Below are 13506 nucleotides of genomic sequence, written 5' to 3'. Positions count from 1 at the left end.
AATCAACATACATCACCAGCAAGAAAAGATTTTACAAAATAAAATCCATTTCCAAAATAAATGTAAGCAGTATGTGGGAAAAACCCAAAATACAGATAATAATTTTATGGGGAAAATCATAAGAGTTTATTAAGGACACAAAATACCATATCATTAAATGAGCAGATGTACCAAATTTATCAGAGGAAAAAGATCATGTTATGTATCAACATTTATTCTCAAGCTAATTATAATCCCATCAGTATTCTTCATGGATGTTAGCAAGCTGATTATACAGTCACTATGTAAGAATGAATGACCAAGAAAACTATGGTAAGTTTGAAAAGGAAAGAGAACTGCCCAAGGTGAATAAGCTCATGTAGGAAAAAGGAGCTTTTCGTACGTTTACTAGAAGGATAAGATATAGTGGATGCTTTTTCATTTTTTATTGTTTTATTTAAATTTATTTGGAAAACAGAGAAGGTGAGAGAGACAAAGATCACCCATTTGCTGATTTACTGCCCAAATGTCCATAGCAGCTAGAGCTGGGCCAGGCCAAAGAAGTGTAGGTCCTCGTGCTGGAGCCGTCACTCTGCTTTTCATCCTGCACGTTAACTGGAAGTTAGACTGAGGAGGAACAGACCCCATACCCCACTCTGGCACTGTGTAGGAGGATGTGTGTTTCCCAGGGTGTGCCTGAACCACTATGCTAAATGACTGCTCTGTTACTACATTGTTAAATGATTCAGTTATTTTTAGAGATTGATTCATTTGAAAGGCAGAGTTAGACAAAAAGAGGGAGATACAGAGAGAGAGATCTTGATCCACTGGTATACTCCCAGAATGGCCACAGCATGCAGGACTGAACTAGACCAATTCCAAGAGCCTGGAGCTTCCTCTGCATGTCCTACATGGTCCTAGGAGTCCAGAAATCTTCCACTGCTTTCCCAGGCCACAAGCAGGGAGCTGCATCAAGCAGCCCAGACATGAACCCATATGGAATGCTGGGATTGCAGGTGGAGGATTGCCTATTACCCCACAGCACCAGCCCCTGTTTCCCATCTTAACTCCTCATCAGCAGTATGTGAGTGGTCTGGTTGCTCTCCATCTTCAGCAGTATTTAGTAGCATCACTGTATGTTATTTTGGCCATTCTGATTGTGTGGGAATGTCACACTTGATCTCCTGGGTTGGGCTGCAGTCAAAATACAGAATCACTAAAAATATTTAATAATGTTACTATGTAAACTATACAATTCGTGTTTGTTGAAGACTTGAATCCCATCCTCATGATGTCTCATAATGTATATGCAGATATTCCACAATCTGAAAAAAAAAAGCGAAGTCTGAAGCCTTTCTAGATTCAAGTGTTTCAGATGGAGGGAGTGCAACCTGGCAGCAGCTCCTCCTCACATGTTTCTGATAGGACTGGTTTGGTGACGCTGTAGAAAAAGGCACCTACTCATGTTTGAAGGACTGTAAGAATGCAAAATACTAACATTTTGAAGTTATCTTGTCACAGCACATGAATTTCATATTTAGACTGTGTTCCCGTTCCCGACATAATTTGTCTTTGCAAATATTTAAAAATCCAAAACAATATATATATATATATTATAAAATTGAATACTTCTGATTCCAGACATTTCAGAGAATGGATACTCAATGTGTATAGGCAGGTGTTGCCTCCATATTAGGAATCTGTAGGACATCTTGGGTCGTTTTTGATAGGCATTATATATATGTCATTTGTATTTTAACTTTTTCGTTTTTGAAATTGTGAGTCGTCTATCACTCTTTTTTTTTTCACAACAGTGTGAGAAACATTCTCCAATGTTTCTAAGTTTGTGATCTTGTTTTCATATGTAAGCCTGATCTAAACTTTATAGGTACAGATTAAGTTAGGGGACCTTAGCTTTAGTTTTATGTTAAACAGCCAACTGTCCCAGGGCCATGCATTCATTCATATTTTTCCATCGACTCTTGGAAATGCCATCCCTTCCACAATTCCCGTCCCTCCAGCTGCTCTGAGAAGCCATGTCTGCCCTGTTCTCAGGGGGCTCCTCCATCCTGGTGATGCCCATCAAATTGTGGCTCAAATTGTGGATCCCTGATGTGCGCCAGACACCAAGCAGCGGACAACCGCTGACAGCAGCCCTAGGATTGTGCCCAGAGCCCAAGGAGGAGGCCGAAAGCAGAGGAGATAACCCCTGCTGACGAACGGGGAAAGCAGGGGACGCCGAAGACATAGATGAAGAAGGTGAACTGGAAGGAAAATGGTGGAGATATTGACAAGGAGGCCGAAACACCTACAGAAAATGACAACCATGGCTAAATAGGCAGTTGAGGGAAAAGCTAAGCTTGGAAAATCCCTGTGGCCTCTCTCTGTACTCTCCACGTCCTGTCCTAGAATGCGGCTACGTGCTCTTCCGCACAGAGGCCAACTGGCCCTACGCTGGCAACGCCCGCCCCTCGTGGCTCCCACCGCCTGCCCAGCGAGATGACTTTTCAACAAAGTTTGAAGAAAAAAAAACCAAAGCGTTCAAGGTTCTGCTTTTCTTTTTCTTTCTTTTCTTTCCCCCTTCTTTCTTTTTCTTGGTCTCTGTTTTAATTTAACGAGTACTTTTAGGAGGAGGGTTTATTTGTATTTTCAATTTACGTGTTATATTGTAGATGATATGGAGGGGTCAGCTATTTTTATTTTGACCCATGCTCTTTGGCGTGCGCTTCATTCTGCTTACTGCTTGGGGAGCCACCAAGTTCATGGTATTTCTCAAGGAGGAAAAGAGAGGGGAAAAAACATGTTAGAAAGATCAAGTAAAAATTATAACAGGTTTTTTCAGGTATACTAGAAACTGTGTATATACATAGCTGAGTTATGAGTATTCGCTATGTATGGGATGAATTTACCCCCAACCCTTTTTTCAATATAGGTAGTTGCTGTTTGGGTGATTGTGAGACAGTGTTCTCTAACAGTTTTGTCTTGCTGATTGGTTTCCTCCACTGCCCAACACCTAACCTAAGAGGGAAGAAGGGAACTGGCTTCACTTCCCATCCAGCTCCATGGCTGTGGCTCTAGAAACAGTGCAGGACGGTCCAGGTCCTTGGGCCCTGCACCCACTTGGGAAACAGAAGAAACTCCTGCATCCCAGCTTGGGATCTGCCTGGGTCTGTCCCTTAGGGCCATTTGCGGAGTGAACCAATTGATGGAAAATTCTGTATCTCTATCTTTCTCTCCTTCTCTGTGAATCTGCCTCTCAAAGATGAATAAATCTTTTACAATATATTTTATATTGTTACATTTCATAATTTCCTCTGTATAGGATTTGCCCTAGCTTCTGTTTATTACGAATTTTGTTTTCCTACTGCTGTTGTCAGTAAATCTTTCAAATCTTCTGTTCTGTAATTTGTATATGTAAGTGCTGTTAATTTTAGTGTATTTCCCAAAGTTTATCGAATTAGTTGAAAATAGACTATCAACTAAATATCTTGGATTTTCTAGATACACAATTTCTAAATGATAATGGTGTTCAGCCTTACCACCTTTATACCTATTTTAACTATGTGGAGTGGTAAAATGATAGCAGTGCTTATGTAAATATTTCTGATTAAAGAAGCAGTTACTCGTTTTTAAGGGTTGCTTGTTGAATATAACCAAATACCAACTTGTTTTTGACCTGCAACTTGGATGAACTGAGTTATTTTTAGATTTTTGTTTTGTTTGTTTTAAAGATGTATTCATTTGGAAGAGTTACAGAGAGACAGGGATGTATCATCCATCCGCTGGTTCACTCTCTGATTGTTCCCAGGACTAGGGAGGGCTGGGAGAAAGCTGAAAGCCAGGAACTTCTTCAGAATCTGTTGCATGAGTGGCAGCACCCCAAAGACTTGAGCCATCTTCAGATGCTGTTTTTTCCAGGTTATTAGCAAGGAGCTGGAGGGGAAATAGACCAACTGGGACTCCAAAAGGTACCCTTATGGGATATTTTTGGTGCAGAAGGCAACTTTACCTGTTTGCCTTGAATTCCTGGAATTGAACACTTGGTATGGTCTACTAATACTTTAAGCATATTTGTCTATTAATAGGTGTTAATTTATGTTTAATATTAGGCTATGTTTCAGAATTCCTGTTGAAAACTAGTTTTCCTGTGGTGGTTGTTGTTGTTTATTCAATTTAGAGACAGACAGTGATCTTTCTTCTGCTGGTTTACTCCCCAAATTTCCACAACAGTTGGGCTGTTGAGGAAGCCAAAGTTCAGAAGCTCAGAGCTCAATCCATGTGTTCCACGTGGATGGCACGAGCCGTCCTCTGCTGCCAGCCAGGGTGCACTTTCCTGCGAGGCCGCAGTCAGCAGAGCTGCACTCCAGCAGAGGATGCCGCTGTCCAGGAAGGTGTCTTAGTCCTGCACCAAACACTTCCTGATATTCATTCTCTGAACTGCTGTATAGGGTTTTACTATATGCATGATTTCTTGCATCCCTTTATTATGAACTAGAAGAGTATAAATCAAGTTGGAGTTTTCTGGTCACTAAAGGTTTAACAGTTGGTTTGTAAATATTCCCCTAGCTGATGTCTCCTAGAGAGTGCTTCATCAAGTTCTTTATTTTTCAGAAAGTTGACCTTTCTAAGTATTCTGTTTTGTTTTTGTTTTTGTTTTTTGGTATAGTCAATTTTTGGTCATTTGTATTTTCTTCAAAAATGAAAGCATTCATACTGGTTTTTTTTTTTTTTTTTGGTATGGAACAAGTTAGTTACTTGTGACTTTGTAATTTCCTTTTTACACGTAGTATGTATCTAGACATTTCTTAATTTTCCATGTTTTGCTTTGTATCGTCACAGTGAAGAGTTTGCTAGTGATACTTATTTTTTTAACAAGCACGCCTTTGCTTTTTGTAACATTGTTTTCATATCTTTACAATTTTTAGGTAGACTTTTTGATTGAATGATTGTGAATTTTTAAATTTTGCTACTGGTATTTTATCTCACTGTGACTATTAGTTTTGGAATTTATTAAGATCATAGTGGCAGTTTTGAAATCAATTTTTATCAATGTTCTGTAGAGCTTTTGGAGACATTTTAATTTTACAATATGACTTATCCGTTAGATCTTCTATAAATGCATACTTGTTTTCTCACGGATTTGTGAACTGAGACAAGGGAGTTAAAATCTCGTAATTCTGTTTTGCTATATTTCCCTTGCTTTTTAAAATAGTTTTAATGTTATACCCATTCCCTGTTTGTAAGTATTTTTCCATATTATTTTAAAATCAGAGAGCTAAGGAGACAGTTTCCCCATCTGCTGGTTTATTCCTCAGATGCCTACAACAGCCAGGGCTGGGACAGGTGAAAGTCCAGAGAGAGGGACCAGAAGCTCAGTGTAGTCTGTTGTGTGAGTGGCGTTGACTCACATCGTATGCTGTGTTCCAGGCTGCTTGCCTTTCAGGAAGCTTACCCTGGCAGTGAGCTGGACTCCAGCCCAGGCATTGTGATACACACTGCCTGCAGGGACTCCCGTCCCCTCCAGAGTAGGCTTAATCCTTGCTGCATTTGGATTGTATTTGTCTTTGCCTATTGTTTTCAATCTGAGTTATTGTGAGTTTTTAAAATAACTTTTCAGCTACTTTATTTAAAAAGGACAAATATATTTGGTTATGTTCCTTTCTTCCTCATATGTTCTTTTTTTTTTTTTTTTTTAAAGAAAGGCTTATTTGTTCAACTGGGGCTCCTACCCGGGTAACAGGACTTTCAGTGCTTGGGCTCTTGGGCTGCCCTCCTGGGTATCTTATCAGGAAGCTGGATTGCAAGTGGAGGAGGTAGGACTTAACTGGGTGCCCATACAGGATGTGGGATTACAGGCAAAAGCTAAACCCACCAAACCACAATGCCTAGCCCATGTTTTTTTCTTTTGTCATTTTGTGTTTCATTTATAATGTCTTTTATATGAATGTTATCAGGTAACAGAAAAATTTTAATTGCATTTATAAAATCTGAATAATATCCGTAATTCTAAGATAATCATTAAAATTTGTTTTGTACTATGAATGGTAAGGAAATCAGCAGATGTTTACTTTTACCCATCATGTTTCTCCACTTGACAATCTGTAGTTGGTTATTTTTATGACCAGCTTGCCTTCATATGCAAAAACATGTTTAATTTATATTATAAATTTATCGTTCTGTATCTTCTAACAGTTAACCTGAGAGGTGACAAAATTAATATGATTGACTAAATTTCCACCTTCTTTCTCTCCCATATTCTCCACTTTGCTAATTACAGCATGTCTCCGTTTTCAGTGCTAATGTTCTTTCCTGTTCTGTAACCACCATCTCCACATTTCTTTCCATTTTAGTCCTTCGGTTAACTTGATTGGTAAGAAAAAGGCAGGGTTTTTTTGTTTTTGTTTTTTAAAGATGTATTTGAAAATTACAGAGACAGGGAGAGGATGGTCCGTCTTGCAATTCACTCCTCCAGTGGTCACAACTGCCAGGGCTGAGCTGGGTTGTACTGAGGCTAGGAGCGAGGACTGTGTGCAGAGTATCCCATGTTGGTGTAGGGGCCCAAAACACGTGAGCTGTCCTCTGCTGCTTTCCCGTGCTCCAGCAAAGGGCTGGATCAGAAGTGGAGCAGCTGGTGCCTGAACAGATGTCCATATGGGATATTGGTGTTGCAGGTGGCTGCTTAAGCAGCTTTACCACAACACCAGCCCCCAAAGGCCGTTTAAAAATCAACTGTCCTAAACAGAAAAGGGCATCCTCCATGTGCTAGAAACACAAATGCTAACCCTTTTGCTGGGTCTACTGTGAGAATTCATCTGCTGAGTTTATAAGGACCTCCAATGCTGAGGTTTTGCCTTTTCAAAATTACTTGTTGCATTGACTAATAGACTATTTGGATATCAAATTCTTGATCCTACTTGATGGCTTTAAAGACTTGAAGGACTTGATTTTATCTCACTGTCTATTTTCATCTGAGTATTGTAAGAGCTTTTGAAAGTGTTGTAGCTGGAGATATCATTGTTGAGGGTTGTTTGGAGGGGATCAAAACTGATCAATATGTAACTGTATTGTAACGCTTCTTCCAGACAATAAACATAAAGTAGTTAATGCAAAAATCTTAACAGGAGTTAAATGTAATTGGCGGATACAAACGAATGTGTACCGTTATTTTCTAGGATCTATGGTATGCTTCAGGTATTTCATTTTTTTTTCTTTGTAAACAAAAAACTGTGTCCAAAGTATATTTTCTTGAAGTGGTTTTTTTTTTTATGCCTATCTGTTTTCTTTATGCTCACATGATGATAACTACTCATTGTAATTTCTGTTTTTTTCTGGTATCATTTTCAAAGTTTTGAGTAAAATATTAGAAAACAATTTTTTGTGATTCTGTGATTCTGTTGGAGGGGGAGGATATATATATATAGTATATATAGTATATAGTATATAGTATATAGTATATATATACATACAGTATATAGTTCTAAATTTAGAACCTGCAAAGTTGGTGGTAATAGCTCTGGAGGCTAAAACTAAATAGAATATTTAACTGAAATCAATTGATTTGCATTTGTATTTTTGGAATTGTTGAACAAATATTACATGAAGAATAGATTTTTTTGGTGTTCAAAGTTACTTTATTTTTTATTTTATTTTATTTTATTATATTTTCTCCCTCAATATTCCCTTTACCTCAGATATATGAAGGAAACAATATGGAAATAGTCTTACCCACTTTCCTATAGCCCTTGTGCCTTTTTGCCCTAATTAACTATGTAAAGATTGTCAAAAATATAATAAAAATAGAATAGATTTTGGGTTAAATTTCAAATATAACTAGAAGAGTGAAGTATTTTGAACTTTCATGGATAGAAATTATAATAAACAAGTCACCTCCTTATTTTGGTTAACTTTCAGTTTTTAGCACTAAGGGATTTATAAATTTGTCTTCTTCTGTGTTCAGGTATATGTCTCGAGTCCACGGTATGCATCCAAAAGAGACCACGCGTCAGCTGAGCTTAGCTGTGAAAGATGGTCTTATTGTCGAGACGCTAACAGTGGGCTGCAAAGGCTCTAAAGCTGGTATTGAGCAAGAAGGATATTGGTTGCCAGGAGATGAGATTGTAAGTATGTTTTATTTGATAAATTTAGAAATGTAGACCCAGTTATTTTCATTATTTTAGACAAAATCTTATAGCTTATTTCATTTTGAGCGATTTATTTTATTTCAAGGTTTTTAACAGTTGAAATCTATTAGCCTATCAAAAGTCAGTTAATTTCTTTATTGGTTCTTTAGGAGATAAGTTTTATAAGGAGTTTACCTTCTAATTGTCTGTGTTATCTTAAATCTAAAAAAATAAGAAAAAGCCTTTTTAAATGTACAAAAATTAATGACATTCCTAAGTATTGTGGGTTTTAAAAATAAAAACTAGCAAAAAATATTTCCATTCAGGTTAATGCTAATATTATGTCAACAACTGAAAGGGATTAATTTTTTTTTTAGGGAAATAGTGACACATTTGAGGTTCAATGGCTTCAGACCCCAAGCTACACTTTAGTAGGAATATTGCTGAAGTTGAAATATTCCAAATATAAAATTTCTCTAAGCAGTCTTCATTGAGGTATGACTGTCGCAGGTTTTATGCACTGGAACAGAAAACAAATAGGAATGAGAGTGGTTCATTCTCTTTATTTTTTTTATCTGGTTCTGATTTTGACTCTTTTCCTTTCTCTTTCTTTCTCATTTTCTCTTTCCTTCCTTCCTTCCTTGTCCCCCTTGATCCTTCCTTCCTTCCTTTTTAAAATATTTATTTATTTATTTATTTATTATTTATTTATTCAATCAGATTTAGCAGAGAGAGGGAGAGACAGATAAAGAGATCTTCCATCCACTGGTTCTCTCTCAGAAGGCCTGACCGGAATCAGCAGGCAGCAGCTCCATCCAGTCCTCTTAGATGGGTGGAAGGACTCCAACAACTTGGCCAACTTCTGCTGCTTCTCTCATGCCTTGAGCAGGGAACTGGATTGGAAGGGGAGCTACTGGAACTTAAATCCTTGTGCATATAGGTTGCCAGTGTTGCCAGCAGTGGCTTTATGTGCTGTGCCATGATGCCAGCCTCTGACTTTTCTTTTCATTATAGCTATTTTTGTTCTTTTTTTCCTTTCAGAATATACTTTATATTCAGAGACATGTAAAGAAGTACTTTTTCTTATGTAGAAATTGGCCTTATGTAGTATTTCTCTCTTCCTATGTTATATACAATATATATATGTATAATATATATATAACATATATATTAGTCTAAATTTTTACAAAGAAGCATCTTCTAAGATGGCAACTTCTAGCTTTTTTTAGTTTAATTTGTTATTTATATAAGCTGATCAGATTATGTGTATTTCATATATAACTTTCAAATACAAGATGTTAAAATCTTTTTTCATTTAGGGAAGAATGTATTTAGTAATAGGATATTTTGAGATTGATTTATCATAAATTCTCTGAAACTTGAAATTGCGTAAGTAATAAAATCTTAATAATTAGTTCTTTGCAGAAGAATTTACCCAAAACATTATCTCCTTTTTTTGGCCTACAGCAGATGAGTCATTAGATATGCTAACCTGTCAGGGCTAAAGCAGTGAATTCACCACCACAGTTTCCAAGGGGAACTGTTTCACAGAAGCAGCCGTGGTGTTTTGTGCCTAGAAAACTTGTTCAATTTTAAGAAGTTTATTTACTGATTGACTTGAGCAATGGAGATCTCAGCAGAGAGTGAGCAAGCTTCCACCGAATGGTTCACACCCACAGTGGTTCATGCTGATGATCCATGCCAAGGACAAAGCTGGGACCCTGGAACATGGCCAGTCACTTGAGGCCATCGCTGCCTCCTCCCAGCATCTGAACTGATAAAACGCTGGGGTCAGGAGCCGGAGCTGGGAACAAAACTCGTTGAGGTTGGGTGTGAATATCTTAAGCACTGGGTCATCTGTGCACCTCGAATTGTTCCATGTTAACACTGTTTTTGCCAGCCGAGTCTGTGTCTCCATAGTTGGAAGAAAAAAAAGTCACATTTTCCACAACAGAAGATAAAAGGAAAAATTTTTTGCTTTCACTGCTAATTGTGGTTTATACACTGGAAGTGTTCTTTAAATATTAAGGGAAAATGTTTCAGTCAGAACCATTTTCCTGTTGAGTTTCCTTACCTAAAGTTAAAGCTCTGTTGTCAGTGAGGAAACTGGTTGCCAAGACACAATAAAAATAATGTCAAGTGACAGAAATTCATTTGCATCACACACTTAAAAGAAGGGTGTTAGTAATTAATAACCAGTTATATACCCAACATAACCCAGCTCTCTTTTTTTTAAGATTTGTTTTTATTGGGAAGTCAGATATACAGAGAGGAAGATCTTCCATCTGATGATTCACTCCCCAGTTGGCTGCAACTGAGACAATGCAAAACCAGGTGCCAGGAGCTTCTTCCGGGTCTCCCAAGCGGGTGCAGGGTCCCAAAGCTTTGGGCTGTCCTTGACTGCTTTCCCAAGCCACAAGCAGAGAGCTGGATTGGAAGCAGGGCTGCTGGGATTAGAATCCGTACTTGTGTGGGATCCCAGAATGTGCAAGGCAGGACTTTAGCCACTAGACTACCACACTGGGCCCCATAATCCAGATCTTAAAAAATGTTATATCCCCAACACTTAAAAACTTACAGGTTTAGTACAAAAGATTATTATACAGCTAACGTCTAACATTTCTATAATAGTAATACCAGGTACAGTGTAATTCATAGGAGTTTGGTCATGGGTCATGTATACATTTCTTCATAAGTGATTTTATTTTCATTTTCTGTATAGGTTTCTGATTTTTTGTTTTTCTTCCTTATCAAGTTGGAGTTTCTTTGTTTAATAAGCAAGTAATGGGCTTATATGTTCCCCACTACGTTAGACTGTATATTCCATTTTTCTTTCTTTTTTAAGATTTGTTTTATTTATTTGAAAAGCAGAGAGAGAGAGAGAGAGATCTCCAGCTGTCAGACTGACTCCCCTAAGTGTCACAAGCAGGTGGCACTGGGCCAGGCCACAGCCAGCAGTTTCATTTGTGTCTTCCATATGAGTGCAGAAGCCCACGAGGTGGGGCCATCCTCAAATGCTTTTTAAAATCGTGTTAGCAAGGAGCTGGATTAGAAGTGGAGCAACCAGGACATGAACTGGCACCTGTATGCCACCATTACAGGCATCAGCCTAAACTACCATGCCACAGTGCCATGATTAGTTCCTACTCACAAGTGTTTTATATCACATATGTATGTGTATTCTAAGCAGAAGTCAGTATCAAAATTTTGTAGTTTATAAAAATAAGTAAACATTTAAGATTCAAAGGTATACATTCTTTTTTTTTTTTTTTTTTTTATTATTTAACTTCATTAATTACATTGTATTATGTGACACAGTTACATAGATACTTGGGTTCTCCCACCCCTCCCCAAACCCTCCAAAGGTATACATTCTTATATGTTACAGTAAACAAAGATTCCAATCTGAAGCACTTAGTTTTCTGAGCTTGAGGAAGTTTCTTAACCTCTTTAATAATCAGGTGTAAAACAGCATGTTAGTATCAATTTAATTAGATTGTTCTGGGGTCATTTATGTAAAGATATATACCATGTACTTTGCAAACTTTTGACCAATGAGAAATGTACACTTAATGGTGATCTGTTACCTGGGAAGATGCGTGTACTGAACAGTAGGATATTATATATTTCAAACTAATGGGAGAATGACTTTTAAATGTTCTTACAAAGAAAACATAAGTGTTTTAGTCAACAGACATTTAATTAGTCTGAATTAATTATTTCAAATCTATACATGTAAACATCACATTGTATCTTATAAGTACATATAATTATTTATTAATTAAAACTTTAAAATGATTGAAACAAGAAAATGCCTATGTATGGCATAGCAGAAATACAAATTTTGTTGCTAACTGTGTTAATAATAATTCTTATGGCTTTTTTTTTTTTACTTTTCAGCCTATGTCCTCAAACACGTTATTTATAAAGATATTTTCCTTTAAAGCACTGGAACATTGTGTAAAGTAGTGAGGCTAACTATATGTCTGTGCGGTTGCCTTGATTCCCAAGTGATTGCTCTGCCACCTGGCTCCTCAGGGGCTGTCAGCAGGCTGCAGTTTCCAAGCCTTAGTGACACTCTAGGAGGAGATAGAATTAACTAGGTTGACTCTTGCATGGCACAGTCATCCTACCCTGGCTCCCTTGGTGCATTTCTGTTAACTTTGGCCTGTGCATGCAGGCTAATGCATATAACCAGATTCTAACAACTTTATTTAACAGTTCTCTAGCACATAATAGTGAAGTGTCTTAGTCTAATAAAGAGCGTATACACTAAGGGTGCCTAGTGACCTTATTATCCAGAGGTGTTTCTGGGCTAGTGACTGTCCTGCATGCCAGCATTGAGTGCCAAACCCCTCCTTTGTAGTTTTACCACCTTGTATATAGTATGAATTACTTTAGTGCCTTAAAAATCTTGAGTTTTTAACTGAAAGATATGTTATTGTTCATCTGTTGCCTTTCCCACATAGTCAAGAAAGGAAAAATGCAAGTGTGTGTGAAAAGGAAGAGTGCAGAATGTTTTTAGTTGTTATAGTATTGTGCGTTTTTAATATACTATCTTGTTATTTAAACATTTCAGAGTTACATAAATTTGTCATACTCAGTTTTTTCATTCTAGAAGCAGGCAGTAAGTCTCTTCCTTCTATTTCCTCCCAAAATAGTAAGTATAGGCTCAAGATAAAGGAATTGTATTGATAAATCCCACAAGTTACAGTTCCTGAGATGCTTCGTATTCATAAGTTCCACAAATTGTATCTCCTGAGAAACTTTGTATTAGGAAAAAGACTGCAATCTACTTATCTTACTTTGTAGTTATGTTGAAAAAGAGAAGGTAGACAAGAATATAGTTTAGGTTAAAAAGTCAGAGAGTTTTATGAAGATTTACTTATTTGAATGGCACAACTACAGAGAGGGAGGGGCAGAAGTGGACAGGCAGACACAGAGAGATCTATCTTCTGGCTCATTCCCCAAATGGCCACAGCAACTCAGGCTGGGCCAGGCTAAGCCATTGAGCCTATGTGGGTACAGGGACCCAGGAACTTGGGCCATCTTCTGATGCTTTCCCAGTCCATAATCACGGAGCTGAATTGGAAGTGGAGCAGATGGGATTCGAACCAGTGCCCATATGGAATGTTGGTGATGCAGACAGTGCCAGCCCTTTGGGATTCTATCTTAGTTTCACTTCTGGTACTGTTTTTCATCGATTAGTATTCTTGAAATAATTGAGAAATAAACATTTTGAGTATTGTTTTTATTAAGAATAGCTGTCTTATAATGAAATCCTAACTGTAGTGTATCAGTATATAGTTATACACAGTCTATGAAGAATTCTACATAAGGCAAAGGCGTTCATTGCCTTGATAATGATATACTTTCTATTGAACTTCAATGATTTTAGGGGACTTTA

At 37.5% G+C, this 13506-nt stretch overlaps 1 protein-coding gene across 8 annotated transcripts in view; it reads left to right on the top strand.

Annotated features, from left to right (window-relative positions):
* Positions 1–13506, top strand: part of ZMYND11 (zinc finger MYND-type containing 11) — a 108066-nt gene that overhangs the window by 55909 nt on the left and 38651 nt on the right. For 7 of the 8 annotated variants that reach the window (XM_058669548.1, XM_058669547.1, XM_004588459.4 and 4 more), the window contains one exon: positions 7937–8096. In XM_058669548.1, coding sequence (XP_058525531.1) covers positions 7937–8096 — 160 coding nt within the window. Of the gene's footprint in view, positions 1–2145; positions 2526–7936; positions 8097–13506 lie in introns of those variants that run through there. The other variant, XM_058669551.1, reaches the window with a different exon arrangement.

The sequence above is a fragment of the Ochotona princeps genome, chromosome 10 (genome assembly GCF_030435755.1).
Source record: "Ochotona princeps isolate mOchPri1 chromosome 10, mOchPri1.hap1, whole genome shotgun sequence".
Classification (NCBI taxonomy): Eukaryota; Metazoa; Chordata; class Mammalia; order Lagomorpha; family Ochotonidae; genus Ochotona; species Ochotona princeps.
Note: the sequence above shows the minus strand (reverse complement) of the source record. Positions and strands in the feature narration are given on the sequence as shown.